This window comes from Rissa tridactyla, chromosome 6, assembly GCF_028500815.1.
Source record: "Rissa tridactyla isolate bRisTri1 chromosome 6, bRisTri1.patW.cur.20221130, whole genome shotgun sequence".
NCBI lineage: Eukaryota > Metazoa > Chordata > Aves > Charadriiformes > Laridae > Rissa > Rissa tridactyla.
The window spans coordinates 45,314,402-45,333,654 of NC_071471.1; the positions used below are offsets into that span (position 1 = coordinate 45,314,402).

General features: G+C 39.8%; 1 protein-coding gene across 4 annotated transcripts in view; it reads left to right on the forward strand.

The window, feature by feature from the left end:
- The window catches only part of RASGEF1A (RasGEF domain family member 1A), a 170,687-nt gene that overhangs the window by 127,114 nt on the left and 24,320 nt on the right, over positions 1-19,253 (forward strand). For 3 of the 4 annotated variants that reach the window (XM_054204815.1, XM_054204812.1, XM_054204814.1), the window contains one exon: positions 18,429-18,608. In XM_054204815.1, the coding sequence (XP_054060790.1) occupies positions 18,429-18,608 (180 nt within the window). Of the gene's footprint in view, positions 1-15,704; positions 15,831-18,428; positions 18,609-19,253 lie in introns of those variants that run through there. The other variant, XM_054204813.1, reaches the window with a different exon arrangement.

Below are 19,253 nucleotides of genomic sequence, written 5' to 3' on the forward strand. Positions count from 1 at the left end.
AAACCTGAGCTAAGTTTCAGGAGCTAAGGATGATTTTAGCACTTTAGGTGGTAATGTAGTTTGCATCAAAAGAAACAGCAGCAGTTGTTTCAGTGGAGCTTTGCATTTGAATTTCCAGGGTTTGTTCTAACCCTTATAAACTCAAAGCAAAACTCAGTTGGTGTGAACTGAAACAAGAGGTTTGAGTAAAAAAAACTGTGAGTGGAAACCGCTGAGCCCAAGAATCAAAACCAATGTTTGGACCTGTACTGCGCACATGCCTGGCAAGCCTGACAGAAATGCTAGTTTTCCTTGCATATAATTCTAAAACAAACTAATTTTTGCACTGAAACTAAGGGTTTGGGGCCATGGAAAAGAGGGAATTAATTTGAAATGGCATCTCCTAATGAGCAAATAAAGATCAGAAACCTCAGGATCTACTCATGCAAGAGCAGGGAAATTACCTTTGCACATTTGGTTTTGAAGAGATGGAGAGAAAGAGCGAAATGGAACTGTGGTCACAGAGGGGAAATTTATGAGAAATGCAAGTTGTGTGGTTCAGGCAGCTTCGGGGAGCGCCGAAAGATTTCGGAAGGTGGACAGATTCCTTTCTTATTAATGAAGGGGCCCTGACCCTAGATCTGCTGAACTCCGGGTGGAAGGCTATTCAGCTCCCTCCTTTGATTGAAAGCATGAGCCTGTTACTTATGAGCTCTTGGTAGCTTTCCTTTTAATAGGAAGTTGGGGGAAGGGGGAAGAAGATGGCTGGAGGAGGGAAAGGAAAAGATGGGTAGCAAAAAATGCTGGTAGCTGAACATGGGACTTCAAGGGATTTGCAGGACAGGCCTTTGGAGAAAGGATAGGAGCTTACAAGGTAAGTGATGCCTTTCCTGGACTTGATTTTTCTTTCCTTGTTTTTCCACTAACATGTTATGAAGAAAACTTCCCTGCATCTTCAATCCAGCTTTACCCTCCTACTTTCTCATAGTCTAACCAAATTATTTATTCTGCCAGCGTAGAACTAAAAAAATTGCTGATTTTCAATTTTTTGTTTTTCTAGTGGGTATCAGCTGTATTTTTGAGTAACGCTAAAAAAGTACTAAATAAATAAAATCCTGACCATCTTTACTGCTGCAACAGGCAACATGCAGCTTGCTGTTCTAAATTGTACACAGGCGCGAGCTCTCATCAGACTTTGTGTGGGCTTGAAATGTTCTTTTAGTCCTTTACAGCTGAAAGCTGAACACAGATTATCACTAAAAGGATATGAAAAATAATGTTGGGACATTTGCCATAACCATACAGAATCACTCCTCAAAGCAATCATAACTGTGAACAGATTACTTAGCTAGTTCAGTTTTGAGGACTGTATTGCCAGCTAGCTATTTCTGTATGGGGGTGGGGGGGGGGGGGGGGAAGATGAAAAATACAGTTGAAAGAAATCCACACATGTGGCAAATGCCCATGACAGGTACTTGCTTGTAGGCAAAAGGCAACACAGAGCAACAGCGTGTCTAAGCCTTGACATGTACTTTAAAGGGACAGAATCTAAACTCCTATTCAAATAATTTGGGCATAAGTACCTTTAATGAGTTTTAAGATATTTAAGCATAAAAAAAGCTTAAAGAAAAAATAACATGAAACATCATAATTATTATAGCAGCAGTGTAAGTGCACTTCCTTTGTAATGTGAATTGTAAAATATCAAATTTTAAAGACATGATTGATGCTTTTAAAAGATAGAATATTATTAGTTGAATTAGTATTCACATCTTTCAAAAGCAACTCGTTCACCTGTTGAAGCAAGAAGTTTTCTGCTGTGTTTGGACCTATCCACAGCTGTAACTTCTGGGAATGGGTATTTTGTTGCTTAAAGGCAAACTCCACATTATTTTATCCTACTGTCTTATTCCAGATCACTGCTCAGATCAGAGCTCACACACTGAACTAAGGATATGATTTTATTTGTATTCATAAAGTCAGGCCGTTAATTTACCTGTAAGCTTCCTAGTTAGCACACAACACTGGACTTACTTATAGAGTATCCTCAGACAGGACTTGCAAATAAAATCCAAACTATTAACAACTGGAGCTCTCTGGCCATACAGATGCATGTGCATTCAGGATCTAGTCCAAAGTCTGGTAAAATTTAAAGTCTGGTAAATGCAAGACAACACATAATTTATACAAAAGCAAAAAATATCACAGAAAACTTAGAGCTATCACCTTCAAAACTATTTGAGCATAGGAGACTTGCTAAACATCCTTCCTTTTCATTTTTAACTACTTCAGTATTTCAATAATCAACTGCAAAAGATCTCTTTTGGGGCAAAATATGAAACCAAAGTGCTTAAAATGAATAAATAAATGTCCCTAGTTATTAACTACTCTCTAAAAACAACTAAGTGACTTCTAAGTAAACTACCTGATTGCCCAACAGACATAGTAAAAACCATTCTTCAAGACAGGGAAGTTTATTAATTTTTTTTTTTAATTAACATTTTTACTATTTATTCATCAACAATATAAAAAGAAAAACTCAAAGGTGCAGAGAAGAATTGTGATCCATTTATAAAACAAGGGACTAGATTTTCACTTATTGGTACTGATCTTGCTGGTATCTATGGATGCCTGAATCTAGTTCAAACTGTATTTTGCTAGTTTTTCTCTGTTGCCAAGGTAGACATATCAGCCACTTGCAGTCTGTAATAACTTGAGTTATCTTCTAAACTGAGCAGAGATCCTAGTAGGAAATTGAATGGGTAACTTCAAGATAAATCCAAGTACTACCTATGTGTATTGACTTGGGGTGTGACTTCAGTGCTGTAATGTTTGGAGTGCTATGATCTCAATTTGGTGGAGCTCCTAGATGTGTAAAATATTAATAATCACTTTGACAGAGATAGTATATCCAGACTTAAAACATTAGCAAAATTTTTAATTTTTGCTCTTGCTAGGCATGTTAATGAGACAATTTGTATCTGTGTTTAAAACACGAAACACACACAGAACCTGACTTTGAAAGTCAAGTGTATCTCACAGTGTAGAGGAAGGGATTATAAGGAAAAAAGAGTAGTAAAAAAATGAGGCCATTTAGCTCAGTAATGAAAACAGTGACTTGTGATTATAGAAAAGAAGTAATATGGTTTATTGAAAATTATACAGTAAAGTGCCTAGCATATTGATCCCAAAAAAGCAGTTTTCATCATTTCATACACTGCAAATATCTATAAGTGTGTGCTAGCGAGAGGCTGTTTGTAACTGCATCTAGCTTGCAGGAAGAAAACGACACTGTAATATTTGTGAGGTCACATGAAAGATTAAACAACTGTAGTTATTATGAGATATTTGCAAAATTTCAAACAGGAATTAGGCACATGACATACTTGAGCCTCTGCAAGTTTCCTTCATTTGATGTGATCGGATTCAAACCAGTTGCAATGCAAAGCAATTCAAGCAGTAGTCTTTAGCCCATACATAAACCCTGCTCTCCCCATCCTAATCAAAGTCTCAGATACTCAGCATATCTCCTATTCCTGCAGGACAACCCATGTATTTTACTACATTCTCAGTTTCTTAGGAAACAGGTGTCATTTCAAGCCATAAACTTGCTGTACATCAAAGGCTAATTCAGCAAAGCAGGACCTTACACACTGCATCCTCCCAGGCAGTACTCAATAAAATTACCCAGCAAATCCCACTACTTGAACAGCAAGCATTTTCCAGTTCTCACTGCACTCCTTACCAGTTTCACCTGAATTTGGGTTGAGTTTGGAGGTGGGGGGGGGGGGGGGGAAGAAACAGGTGTGAGTAGAAGAAAAGCAAATAAAGGATACCTAGGATACATGGAAGCATTCACAATTTCTCCATGACAGTCTTGCGGTACCAAAGAGAAAGGAATGATTCAATAACACTGAAAATCAACTTGGGGCTTTATCTAAAACCTACTGAAGTTACTTAGATGAGTTCTGTTGCCTCCTATGAGTTTTGTGCTAAGACCCAGACCTGCAGCATTGGACATGAGAACCTATGTCTCCCCTTCTGTAAGACCATTATGAATTTATCCTCATTTATTTTTGAAAGAAGAATGGGGAATATCCCAATATAACTAGCAAAACAGTATTTCCTCACTCTTCAAAACACACAGATACATATAGCACAAGAACAATGCTGATTGCTGACTTGATGCTCTTTGATGTGTGAACTTATAAGACAATTGGAGACATTCCAATTATCTCCAGTTCAAAGTTAGGCCAAAATTAGAAGCAGGTATGAATAATGTATTAGGTTTTAGTAGAAACAGCAATACTGAGCAGAATAAAGATGAAAGTTTAACTTAGCTGTGAATATGTGGAAACAGGTAAGCAACACTGCTTCCTTAAACAGACACGTTGGAATTGCACATCCTCACAAGTTCAATTAACAAAACATATGTCAAAACGGAGTTTGTGACAGATTATAAATTGCATTCAAATGCACTTCTGATGTTTTCAGGATAATATTAGAAGCCTAACTTTTCTGTGAAACTTCCTCTAACTTCTTTATGAGGTTTTTTTAGAAGAAATAACCACATCAAAACACTTGTCATTTACCACAGTAGCCGAGAAGTTTGTTCCAAGTCAAAGGATGCACCTTGGAAGGTTCATTAGCCAACAGATAGGTCAACACACTGACCCTGATCCTCAAAGGGTGCTAAGCAGTATATTTCAATTCATTTCAGAAAGCTTACCAATTTAAATAATCTAGCATCTTAAGTAATAAACAACTTCCAAGTAGTAACGCTTCTAGTTGGACAAGCTATTCTTGCTTAGATGTCCATACCACGTTCCAGATAAAGATGCCCAGTGGCGTTACAACATTGCCTTATATTCCTACAATTCTATTTTACTTTGTAGATTTCGGGGAAAAGATTTGATGTCAGAAGATTATCATGATAGTCCAGATTGTAAGAATGAGAAGATATATATGGCTACTTCTTTGGTTTTTGCACTCTTATCAGAGATCTGTTTTCCATTATCTACCTTGTATACCCTCATAGTTCTGTGGCAATCTGAAGCAAACCTTTCCAGTAAGGCAGTGGCTGGCACTTGAGCACAGTGCCTTGTTAGTGGCAGTTTTGACAAGGATAACTGTCAACAGGCCAGAGATGATTTTTCGTGGTTTGTGCATGAAGTTATCTCTACCATTATTTAGATGCCCTTGTTGAAATCCTGCGTTGCCTTCCTTCACTGACTTCAGTTTAAGTTTGCTAGTATTTTTCACAGCATAAAAACAAAGTGACTGTATAAAGCAATCCCATATTCTCCTGATCTTTGGTAGCAGCAAACAAGCTTTAGCAAAAACAAAATATTATATCACTCAATAGACTCGCTGGGAACTACAAAACAACAAAGCACACATTTCAACAAATCCATAAAACATCTGTTATAAAAGTTAATTAATGTACTAGCTGTTATGAATTATTATCTTCTATACCATGCAATGCTAGGGCAATTCTAGGCTTTCATTTACTTTAGAAAATAACTACCAATAAAAAGCATTAGTATATACAGTGCTTTTCATCTTTTGTTTTAAAATTACAATTCCATTTCCTAGAACCAGCTGCTCCACTTGAACAAAGCCTTCTTTAGTTCAACAGATGTAGGTGTGAGAGGGGGTGGACGTTTGACTTCATCTGCCAAGGGCATACGGCAGGATTGTGCTCAATTTACAACAGAGACCTTTAAAATACCAACACTTGAGTGCCTCTATAGTCTCAAATTTCTCCTGCGTCACCCAATTTTTATGCCAGTAAAACAGCAGATCCAATAAGGAACCTGGAAGTAGGAACAATGTAATTGTTCTCCTTTTCTGGGCTGGTCTTGCATCAAAGTAGAGTACGACAAATTCCTCAGCCTACCTATTTCAGTAATGCGATGCAGACTGGTGTGTAATCATGGGATAATTTTGTCAATAATATTTATTATTATGCTCATAATCATTTTTGGAACAACATAAAACCATACAATACAGTGTTTTCAGTTAGGCAGAGAACTCTCCTGATTAACGTATGTCTAATAAAACATGTTGAACATGCACAACTAAACACTTTTAAATCTCACTGACTTAAGTTAGGTTAGACTTCATTAACAAATTTGAAAAGATAGTTATCTAAGTCACTTAATGCATTTGCAAAACTTCATGTGAACCAAGCTGCATTTTTTACTTCAGGATTAGGCTGCCTGATTTCCCTTTAGTTAAATCTATAGCACAACTACATCCCAGTGGGATGTCTTGTAAATTTAGGATTTCTAGCTCATCTTTGCCATGCACATGTCCTGTGGGAGCCGCTAATGAGAAAAGAGAAAATCATAACTTGCTCATAAGGAATTATTCTCCTACACAAATAAAAAATAATCCCATTTTCAGTGAAAGTTCTCAAATTATCAATCAGTACTGCAACACAGTTAAGTCGTTACTATTAAATGGCTGCATTTGAAGGCAAAGCCCTTGGGAGTTATTTTCCTGCATATAGATCCTACAGAAATGTAAAAGTACTACCTCATCAAAACTCCCTTATAATTAGGAAAGTTAAGGCCTTTATGAATAGACTGCTTAGGAAATCTGCCATGACATGGAAGGCTTTTACTTTTAAACCACCAGCTTAAATCTCTCTCAGACAGTAGGTAACTATGTATTAGTTCAGGACACAGACTGGTACCATGGAGGGATGGGGAAAGAGAAGAAAAATAAATCCCTTTCAATCTTGCTATCCAAAGTTATTTAATATTTTTTTGTTACTTTTTTAATTGCTATGTAATATATGCACATATATATAGATATGAGCATGAGCTTTACATAGTATTTTACATTTTGCACGTATAGTGATGCCAGTTCGTTTTGAAAATTTGTGGAGAGAAAACTAAATAAGAGAGTTGACCATATTTTCCTGAACAAGTGGAGGCCACTGGTCTGAAAAACACTTAATAATTCTTTATTGAATTTATTTTTATTGCAGCCATTATTTACAGACGGCTATCTGTTTTGCATACCCAGCCTATATCTCTCTATAGCTTCTCTCCTCAGATATATCTATGATCTGGACACATTTCTATCTTTTCTAGCTCTGGAGAAAAAAGGTAGTTGAGAAAATAGGAAATACAGGGAAAGTAGCATCAACCACAGGAGCACTCTGTGAATTCTACAAAGACTACAGATTTTTGAGCTCTAGTTCCAAAATCTTTCACCAAAGTGATTGTTTATTTTAGGGAGCTTTAGCATGCCCACACAAATGAAAATGATAATTTTTAAAAAAAAAAAAAGTAAACACAGATAAGTTTAAAAGCAGTCTCCAAACCTGAGCTAAGAGTAAAACCGTCTCTGCCCATTTTATGCACAGCTTTTGCAGGCCCAAGAACCTAGTCTAATGAGGAACACAAGCAAGCACCAGAAGGAACATGCCGCCCATGGGGAAACAATATCAGCTTTAAGTTTGCCACATGTTCATGCCTGGGGAATCCCCTTTGAAGTTGCTAGATGATGTGACATCTGTTTCACGCCACTGGAGCGAGACAAACAGCAGCAGTGAGGTTGAAACCCAGACACATCAGAGCATACAGCGCTCTTGAATTCACTATATTTGTTTTATACTTTTTGATTCTCCCTCTTCTGGTGAGAAGGGGCGGGGAACTATAGAGTGTAACATTTAAGTAAAATAATAAAACAGCCTCCCTAAAAGATCTTTAATATTGGTACAATGAACTTGAAAAAGGCAGAGAAAAGGCTGACGAATTCAAAGAATTATCTTACTGACATCAAAATAAGTAAGTGTTTCAAAAAAAAAAAAAGAAAGAAAAAGATATATTCAAGTGGAAATTAAAGAAACTCAGCATGCTATGATATAGCTAGCCTTCAGAGAGTGCCACTCCTAAATGGGAAAGCCAAAAAGGTTCAAGGCACACGCTGTTTTTTCGTCATCAGTTGTTTGAATTGTGACTTGATCAATACTGAGCACTGGGAAAATAAAAGCTCCAGAAGACATTAAATCTTATTTATTTGTAGTTGACTTTCATTTATTTCCTTATACAGATATTGTCATAAAGGGTTGAGCTGAAGTATAGCTCAGTCATGTTAATTCTCTGACTGATTGTCAAGATGCTTTAGCAAAACAGAACTGCTTTAGCAAAACTTGACTATGTCAAGATGCTTTAGCAAAACAGAAGACTAAATAATTGTTCAGTTAATTACACTAGCATACAGGGAGCTCTCTGAATTTTTTTTTTTTATTATTTTCAATATTTATGCACATATATAACAGGGGGTTTGTTCACCTGCAGATTAGTCCTCACCTTAATCCAGTGCAAATCTGACCGTATAGGTCATCATATTTTAGTGTTTCATGTTCAATAGTTTATGCTTGGACAGTCTGAGGCTGTGACCTATGATATATAAGATAGGATAAATATACATATATATGAGACATTGTCTGGTATTCTGTGCTACTCAGCATCAAATCAATATACATTTTTTTATTCACCATGTTTGTAATATGATAGTACAAGACCTTCCCAAGTAGCTCAAACTATGCTGAAACACACTGTAGCTGATAGTCTCATCTACACGCACATTTGTAAGTAGGCTTGGGGGCTCATCCATCTGTTCGCTAGTTCTTGTTGTTCATCAAAATGCTTTCGTAAAAATAAATTAACTTTTGAATACTTAGTTTGGTGACAACTTCTTGTTAAATTTAAACCATATTTAACTTTATTTTCTCAATATTTCTCCATATCTTTTGTTCAAGATATTGTTAAAACTATCATCCTTAATTCTATTCCAAATAAAGTAATTAGAATTAAACCAACAGCTGTTAACTGCCCTGTAAACTGAGTAGATTTTAGCCCACTCTAAAAATTCCCTAATAATTGCTGCTGAACGTCTTGGCTGTGTCAGCAAAAAGAATCCAAGCAATAGATGTGTACAGGAACTGAATTACTTGCAGTAATTCAGGTAAGACAGATACATCACGTTTAATAGAAATTTGTTTGTATACTAGTACAGCTGCAAGTGAGTTACTGCAAATGAGTGCAACGGCCCAGCATTTCTCACCACCAGCTGTAAAATAAAATTTGTAAAACTAAAGAGATTGAAAACAGAAAAGAAAAAAAAAAAGCGAAATCGATCCCATCACTGATCACCGAATCTTCCAAAGCACCTGTGGGAATGCTAACAATGTTGCTGTCGTGCTGTCATAGTTTCTGCTAAAGCAAACAGAAGGTTGACTAGTCAGACTGGCAATTTTGATCTGCTAATTGTGATGCCCTGAAGCTTATAACACTAAAAATAAACTTTTTTGTTGAGACAGTTAAAAGAAATAGCAACCCATGTGCATTTACAAAAATATCATATCAAGAAGATTGACATCAGCAGACATGCAGATTTTTCTTCCCCTGGGCACCAAATTGCTGAAGTATATACATGCTCCCTTCTTGGCATAATTGATTTTCACTTTCTGCAGGGTGGCACATTCTTGGAATAGCTTGTGTCAAAGAGAGCATGAATATGCAAGTGAAGGACACGCTAGCTAGGATAAGACCAGAACTCCTTCATCTTGAACCCAAGCTTTAACCCAATTTAAAATAGAATATCAGTTGCCTTTAAATATTCAGTTTAAAAAGACCTCAAATAAAATTAATAAAAAGAGTGCATATTACATTAACATACCTCTGTTCTTTCACGTTATAGTCAAAATCAGACCAAATCGCAAACATTAAAACCAGCTTTTTTATGCTTTTTCTGGTCTGTCTTGGAAAACAAGACATGAGAAACAGTGAGCAGACTCCATCACCTCCAGAAAACGTGAATAAGAATGGAACAAATCTACAACTATAGTAGAAGCAGCTGTTTAACTACACCCTGATTGCCTAAATTATCATTTACACATGACAAGTTGAGGCAGTGCCTTTAAGCAGAGCAGGCTAAGCCAACTATCTTTTTCTGAGATCTTTTCCTTTCATTCACTCCCTGACTAGCTCTCCTATGCATTTAAATGACCTGAGGTCCTCAGACCCCTGCAAGATGTTTCTCTTGCTACATCATTAATTCAATGGAGAAGTATCACTCCTTTTTATGTGCCTTTGAGTTTTTGTTTGGTTTTTTTTACATGAAAGCTGATTCATCCACAGCAATCAAGAATATAATAAGGACATCCATGATCTATTACAGTGTTGTTTCACAACTGGATGTACTGTAAATCTCAATTAGCAGGCAAGATAATTCCTAAAAACTACGGAATTCTATGACTGGAGCATCTATGAAAATCAAGAACCAAACTGACTACTAGTGAACTTCTTCAGGCAGCTGTGCCAAAATAACCATTAAAATCTCAGTCACTAATTAACAGCCACACACCAGTATCATAGGCAATTTGTATCAGATTATGTTACATCTCCGATTTTGGCAGAGGCACAAAAAAACGGGGATTAGCACCATGTCTTCTCTAAATCCTGGGGAAGAGCTTTCCTTTCAATCCAAGGGGGAGCTACAGTACTGAGCATCAGTGAAAAAACAGTTCCACACTGCTCAGCAGTTTACTCTCAATGATGTCACAGGGCTGACCTTATGCCAGTGAAAACATAGTTTGCTCCACAGATATGTAACTGAATTTTCACAACTAGTTTTCCCTTTCAGGTAGAACTGAAAATAGACATAGCGATGAACCACATCTTAAGTTGTTCTTATATTTTCAGCTTGGTTTGATCTGAAAATTGCTGGATATCTCAGGGGTAGGGCTGGTCAAGACCTCTTCAGCAAAACATTTTAAAAATGGAAAATGCCATTTTCAAACCACAACATTTATTGGCTCTGACAAAACTATTATGTGGAAGGATTCAGTGTCCCAGGTCAGAGAGAGAGACAAAGGCATGGTCAGTAATAACCACAGACTAATGGTGAGAACGTTTAACCTAAATTCAAGTCTCAAGCTTAAAAAGCTTTACTCAGTTCAGAATCACGATTTAAAACTCTTTTCTCCCACTCCCATCTGCTGCCAAGTTATTAATATGCCATCAAGTTATTCTGCAGCATGAATCTCTGAAATTCAGAAATCTTCAAATTCATCTAAAAGTGGTTTGAGAACAGCTTTCGTATCTTAAGATTTGTATGCAACAAAGAAATCTTGAATATCTGTGCAGCCCTACAAATAAAACCAAAACCCTAACATTCCCTAAAGACACTTGCCTGGGGCTTTGAAGCTCTACCTACATTCTACTCCTTAAATTATAAATTCTTACAAATGGTCCATGCTACCTTGCATCCATGCAAGAGACCCATGTGAGGCCACTGCTGTTACTGCTTGTGGAGTTTAATGGCTTTTCCTGGACAAATTCCTTATTTCAGGTCCAGACAAAATGGTTCAGTCTATAACGAAGGCCATCAATCAATAAAAACCATGAACATAATGCACATTTTAAATTCACCAATCTTTTTCATGTTCCAAATATTAGGCTATATGCCTCAGAGCCTTACAAAATGCAAGAACCAGAATATACTGCTATAACTATACTAGTAAAGGTGACGGGCATACAAAATAGTTTCTGTAATCATACTGCTCTGTAGATATAATAAACTACTGGAACAGAATATAATATGCAAATACAGTGACCTTCTATACCATGGACACTTTCAAGGCCTGTAGGTCTCTGAGTAACAGCTCAGACTCAACCTCAGAGTAAGAAACAAGGCTGTGCACTAAACCCAGTTGTGCTTCAAAGACCAAAGCGATGTGCTGTAGTCATCCTACTGTGTACATAAAAAGGTGGGAATGGATAGATGAAGACTTGATCCCATTTTGTTATTTAATCAACACTATGAAGCATACCATACACAATTATGTCCACTTTCCATGCCGGTTCCTCTGGTTTTGTCCCTCTTTGCTTCCTTCACTGCAGATGCTGGGGCTTTAAATCATGTTGACATACTATGTTAAATGAAACCAAATGTTAATAATCACCAGATCTGCGTGGAAGGTGACCAAGAAGTGACTTGAGTAGCTTGACAATGAAAGCTCCAAAGACATCATTTCTAAGACAGTCCCTTTACATGTAAGGCTACAGCCTCAGATCAGCATTAATGACATTTATAATTACTCGCTTTTCTTAAGTACAGTTATGTTTTAAACATACACACAGACACATTTGAGTAAGTTGTTTCCAAAACACTGTTTTCTGAGACCAGCAGAAAAACCTCATTCCTTCTTCCTTGACTCTCACATCTAACTTTATAATCTTCACTCTGAAGTTGATTTCTCCTTCACTTTCACCCATTTTTCTTTGCTAATATTCCTCAGTTTTACCAAGTTTTTGACCAGCAACTTTCCACTTAAGAGGAGATGTAACTCTACTAGGAAATTGTATCCAAACGCCGTAAAGCAAAAACTTACTGTCCAAATATAAACACAAAAAAAGTAAGCACAACGGTGTGAAAACATCCTTCATCTCACAGATGAATACTGAAGCACAACGAGATTAAACAATTTGTCCAGCAAGTCTGTAGGCACAAGCAAGAATAGAATCCAAATACTGCAAATGCCAGTCCAGTTTATTGATCGTAAAAGAATAGAACGTGTCATACTGATGTTAGCCAGTGTAGGAGGGGCTGAAGCAACCTTCAAGGTTGAGGCAGTCATGGAGTGACTGCTGCTGACTCACTCTGCAGTGAGATACTCCTCTGACCAGCTGGATTGAACCACAGCAGCGTTGCCTCAAAAGTAATCTGCAGAACAAGTACAGGCTCTGATGATTAAACCTGCTCTAGGGTCCACCCACCAGTAACACGAGGCAATGCCTAATGAAAACGTCTTCAAAATGCAAGCAATTTGAGAAGGAAGAGAACTTACATAACTGCAAAAACAATTAGACCTTAGAGAGTTTCTGTATCGACAGATTTCAACATTTGGCATATAGATAGCTAAAGGTCATGATCCACACCTTACAGATAGAGAAATAGAAATAAAAGGATAATATGATTCATCTGTTACATGCTATACAAGCTGAATTTAGGTCTTCAACTTCTCTGATTTATAAAAACGTTTCCAACAACATTGTAAAACTACGCAATACAGTGTATGCTAGAAAAGGAAAAAAAAAATATATTTCCCTGAACTTGCATTCTCTAATACACACTCCAACGTTTATATACACATACAGAGGTATGTATATAAACAAGAAATATACACGTATGTACACATACCCCTTTATGTATACATAAAAAAAAATCTAAAGGGAATCTGCTTGAATGCAAAACAGAGGAATACGGAAAAACACTTTGATATGGTGCCAACAAGCACAATATAAGGAACTGTAGAGAACAGGATAAGTCTCAGCCATTTGTCTCTACATATATTACTTTGGATTTTATCAAACTATAGCAAGAATCAGCTCCTATACAATCTGTACTCTGGGGAAGAAGTACAGTCCATCAGCTATTCCAAACCTTGGTAGAAACCTTAGGTGCTCTTCACAGTGCCTATTGTGAGGTTGTATAACAGGCCTTTGCCTATAGAACAGAATACAGATACATGACTCTCAGAGAAGAGAGAGCATGCCTAGCTAGTATAGTTTACCTTAATTCTATTAGAACATTCCTAAATTCCTACATTTCTTAGTTCCAATGACAGGCTAGATCTAATTTCTGATGTCAGAAAAACCCCCAAAACACAAACAAACAAAAAGATGAGGGATTGTTTTTACAACAGATTGAATCTGTGACTAGAGCTCAATTAACTATGTATGCTTTGCTAAGATTAATGGACATATACTACTACAAGCCTCAGCAAATGTTTGAGTAAGGTGGGAAAACAGATTAGCACAGAAACAGACTGAGATCCGATACTTGTTTTTCATGTGTACTTATTTGCAGATTTGCTGGTGTTGTTCTTAGCTGTAAATATTAGATGAGTTATTAAAAGGTGTTCATAGCCTTCGGAAAGAAATATTATCATATTTATTATACAGTGTTAGCCTATGCGTTCCTACCTCCTATGCTTTCGATAACCTTTTACAAATACCTTAAAGATGTTTAAATAAGACTTGACAAAACTTGTTCCTCACCCCCCTCTAGCATTACACACTAACATCCTAACGTTAGTGCAGCAGGTCGGACCGCTGGATTCAAAGCTCATGCCGCCTGGGACTTCCTTGGTGTCCCAGGCAGGCAGTTTGCTGTAACTGAGGAAAACCTCTGAGTAAACAGGTATCAGATCTGCTACAACACCTGCATGCTCTAAAGGTTGTGGAGTACAGCCAAGATACGGGAGTGAGACAAACAGCAAAGCAGACTTGGCAGGGAGAAAGAGGACTGACTTTTCAAGTTGTCATTTAAGAGAAAAAGCTCATTTTATTACGGAAAATAAGCTCTATAGTATACCTGTTAAGATTTGGAAACCAAAAATGAATTTAGTAGGCAAGCTGTAAAGATGATGAGTAACTACAAATCTCTTTATAATTATTGCGTGTTTAGGATGGATGACAGTGCTTGTCCTCAAATGGTGAGAAAACGTGAATATATATTCCTTATACTCCCAAGTACGTGCATGTTCCCAAATTCGTTTACCCTGCCCACCTACCTAGACTGGCATGCTTACTTCCAAAAAGGCTTTTCCCACATTAATCACCATGGAAACCACTGAAGCCTTCTGCTACATATTGAAACACAGCCAGTAAATCAGAAGCTTAATAATAAAAAAAAAATTAATGAATGCCTAGAGACAACGGGGCAAATACTGAAACATACCAATTCAAGTACGATGAAAAACAGAATGGGGAAAAAAATACAGAATCATAGAACGGTTTCCATTTGAAGGGATCTTCAAGATCATCTACCTCCAACCCCCCTGCCATGTGCAGGGACACCTTCCACTAGACTACCACATACGTTTCTGTGGGGGAAGACTGCGAAAATGACAACCCTCAGTCGTTCCTGAGTTTGTAGGGTGGCTGGATGTACCCACGACCGAGCGTTTCCATGGGAGATGAGATTCTAGATACACACCCAGCCTGCTTGTGAAACAGCAGGGCTTGGTCCAGCGCCAGCCCTGCAGTCCGTGACCAGCCCAGGACTATCAGATGACTGGTCCTGGCAATGTAGAAAGAGAAACAGCTCCAGCAGAACAGAGAATAAAAACAACTATTAGCAGGGAGGGCTGGGCGGCATCCCTCGGCGGTGTGCTCATTACGGCGGGCGCTGCCACCCGTGCCGGCGTAAACAGCCTTACGGGGGGAGAACGGCGGCCCCGGGCCCTCAAGCCGCCTCCCCCGAGGAGCGGGGAGGGTACGGGGCACCCCGGGCCGCCTCGGGGCGGCTTCCCCACGGCCGCGGGTAAGCAGCCTTCAGCGACTTGTGTGAAGGGTGTGCAAAACGAGCGGCCTGCTCCCTTAAGGACGGGGTGGGGTTTTTTTCCAAAAACCAACCAAAACCAAATAATCTATAAAGATCAAATGTTTAAAAAAAAAAAAAAAGTACCTTCGGGACAAGCACCGGCGGTCAGACCAAGGTGAGCCCGATCCCCCCGGAGAGGGAAGAGGCGACACGTTCCCCCCCGCGGGCCACCGGCGCGGCCGCCCCCACAGGCGCGCGCCCCCTCCCCACAGGCACGCACCCCCCACGCCCCCGCGCCGTTGGCTCGGCTGCGTTTGAACCGGCCACGCTCACGCTCAGCCAACGGGCGCGCCGCGCGGGGCCCTGACGTCACGGGCGGCGGGAGCGGGGCCGGGGCGGGCCGCGCCGCGGCGGCTCTGCTGCCGGCGGGCAGAGCTGTCACAGCCGCGGGGCCGCCGGCGCTGCCCACGCGTATGTACACGTCGCCCAGGAAAATGAGGGTAAGTGCGGACGGCCGGGCGCTGCCGTCGGGACCCCCACCTGCCGCGTGCGGACACCGAGCGGGTGGGGAAGACACGGTTCGCAGCGGGGAATAGCCCCGGTGTGGCGGCTTGATAGTACCGGCGTGGGGGGGGGGAGCGGTGGGGGAACCCCACCACGGTCAAAGGGAGGGGTGGGTTTGCCTCAGAAATTCCCCCGCGGCCGGGGGATGCCCGGGGCCGGCTGACCGCCGCCGGCGGGAGGGATGCAGGTGCTGGCTGAGGCGCTGCCCGCCGCCGCCCACCCCCGCGGAGCCGGGGGTCTTGTGGTGCGTGCGGAGAGCACCGCGAGTTTCCCAGGAACGCGTGGATGAGAGGGGCCGAGCGCGCCGTGGCGGTTGGGAGAGGTACTAACGGCCCTCCCGGGGGGTCTGCCAGCCCCTCGGCGCGGGATCGGGGCCCTCGGCCGTTCCGGGGAGGCTGGAGCCGGCAGCGCTGGGAAGGGCTTTTCCCCCCCAAGGAAAGGCTGGGCGCCTTGGCAATCCGGCGGGGGTCGTTACAGGGTCTTTAAAAACAGAACTGATGCAACTATGCTTAAAAGGAGTTAAAAACACTTGGCGGCAGAAACGGGATGTTTCCTCCTAAAGCACCTTTTCAGTGGTGGTTAGCTTCCCTTACCCAGTACAACTTCGTGTTATTAGCCAGCAGCGCCCATCAGAGCCTGTACAGCCTGAGAAGTAGCTTTCAGCACTATTGCTATGGTCCTTAAAAGGGAAAAAAACCCCAAATGAGTGGCGAGTTAGATAGCCTGCATAGCAAAGCTGGCTGCTTCATCGTATGCTCCAGTGATGTGTCAGATTGTCCTGCACTGCAAAACTGAGGCCTAACAGATAAATCTGTGAAATACTGAGTAACCTTAATGCCTGTTTGTGCAGAATCGTCATTTTTCATTTCTTTTGATACACCATTAAGTCCTGCATTTTCTGTTTTATTTGACTCTGTATCCTGAAGTTCTGAAACTGAGCTCCGCTCAAAGTTGTCTCCCTAGTGACTATTAAAACAGCTGCTATATTTTAACTTACCGGGAATTACACTTCCCTAATATCTGTATCACATATGAATTCATAAACGTCTTCTGGTTAAAGCCACAAAAATGTTCTAGTTATCAGCCTGATATATAAGTAAATTTGTCACCTTGATGAACAAGTATAATTAATACTGGTATTTTTTTCCTTATGAACGCACCCAGCATTCATCGGAGCTTAAAAACAGAAAAAGTGTTTTGTATCCCAGGTTGTAAACATAAATAATCACTTTGAATCAGAGTTTGAGAGGAAGAAGGTATTCTTTTATTGCAAGGCACAAAGTACAGTTATGCTGTGCAATCTTTTTTCAAGTGCTACCTAAAAAAAAAAAAAATTAAATCCCCCTTATAGCATTTAAGGTTTTCAGTTCTTAAACTAGTTTTTGAAAAATTGCTACAGAGAGGACTTACGTCCTTATGACATGAGTGCGGTTAGAAACAGCTGTCAGTTTGAAGGTACTGGTAATGGCCTAATCCCTTTTATCTAACCAAGTGCTTTTCAGAGCATGACATTATCGTGTTTGTTTCATAGAGGGTGAAACAGCAGCTAAAGAGTTAACACTGCCTTCTTTTCACTTTACCTCTGAACAGTCTTAACTATTTTAGCAGCCAGGGGGACCTGTTTTGATACCGATGCTGAACAGTATTTTCAACCTTTACATACAGTAGCAGGATGTTTTGTTTAGCTTTCTGCATATATTTAAGCAGTAGCCCAGTTTAAAACAAACAAACAAAAACCCCCACAGTTTACTCACAGTTGGTAACTACACTATATTGATATAGCTTGTGGCCAAGGGGAGGGAGGTGGAAACCCCAAACCTTCGTGTGGTTTTTGTGTTGCGACAGCAGGTTTGTTTCTTAAGCAAAAGTCTCCAAAGAGACTGTTATTAGAGTTGTATATAACAGTTCGTGTCACAGCATTTCAGTTCCACCCAGTTCATGGTTTCATGTACCAAAAAAAAAAAAAAAGGCAATTTTGTTCAGACAGTACGTCCCCCACTGTTTCCAGTGAAATTCATGTGCAGGAGAAGATGCATTTCTGTCAAGACCTGGGTTACATCTAGCTAGAGAGATGGTGAAGGATTTATCATCACAAGTCAAGTATTTTGGCCAAAGATCTGACTCCAAAAAGAGTAAAAAGAGTGACATTAAGGCACAGTATTTTTTGTTTGTTTGCTCAGTAAGGCGCTGCTTCAGTATCTTTGAAATTCAGAAAGCATTTTACATTTTCATCCCTGTGTAGTTTCATGCATAAAGAGCCAGGGGAAAACCGGGGAGAAAGGAAAAATCAAGTACAGTGAAGAAAATTCTTACAGCTTCTACATCTGCAGCCTTAGTGACATAGTTTAAAGTGCACTTTAAACCCCAAAGCCAGCTTACAGATGTGCAAGTGCTTGTTCAGAACTTGAGCTCTAATGCCCAGGCTGCTTTCAAGAAAATACGTAATTGCATTTAGTGTATGCCTCTTTAAAACCACACATAAGACATCCTGGAAGAAAGCTTAACCTTTTTTTTTTTTTTTACTGCTTCTGCAGGAAACTATGCCCCAGACGCCAATATTTTCCAGCATGCTTGGTTCCAGTTGTAGTGGACAAGTGCAGCCAGATATGGGAGAAAGATGCGTGGACCCTGTTTATCAGGATGGGAACCTTGTTTCTGGATCACTGGAGGCCTTGATAGAGCGCCTGGTACCCACCATGGACTATTATCCAGATGTAAGTAGGCACTGATGGTTTCCCCCCCCGCCCCCCATGGTTTTACTGCATTAGTATCTGGATTGGCGTTCCCTCGAGAAATTCTACCTCTGTCTGATTCAAGATTAAGATGTAGGCTAAAGATGCATTTATTTTACTTGGCATACTCATTCACTAAAGATATTGCTCAATGGGGATACCGTCCTTTCTGTTTTTAAATGAGAGCACTTTTTAGAAAGATAAAGCCATGTTGAACCCAAGCGGGTGCCTTAAGAACCAATTAAAAGCGGCATTAGCCACAGATTTTTCAATCCCTCTAAGCTGCTTTAGCTCTAATGCAGCCAAGATTAACTACTAACTGGCTCCTACCTAGGGCAAGAGACCTAAAACCAACTCTAGGTTGTTGGGTTTTTTCCCCCCTTAATTTTCCATGCATCTCCTAGTTAGGCCATTGGAAAAAAAAAAAAAAAAACAACCACAAAAATAGATTTTAATTAAAATGCTCTCTTTCTCAAGACATCGTAATGGGCCAGCACTGTAATAATGTATGTTCCTGAGCCTGAAAACGATTTGCAAGTGATTAAACATCCTCAGTGCAGTCCCCTGAAGTAAATACGATTTATAACTCCAGGGCATGCAATAAGATTCTGAACCTAGGATATTATT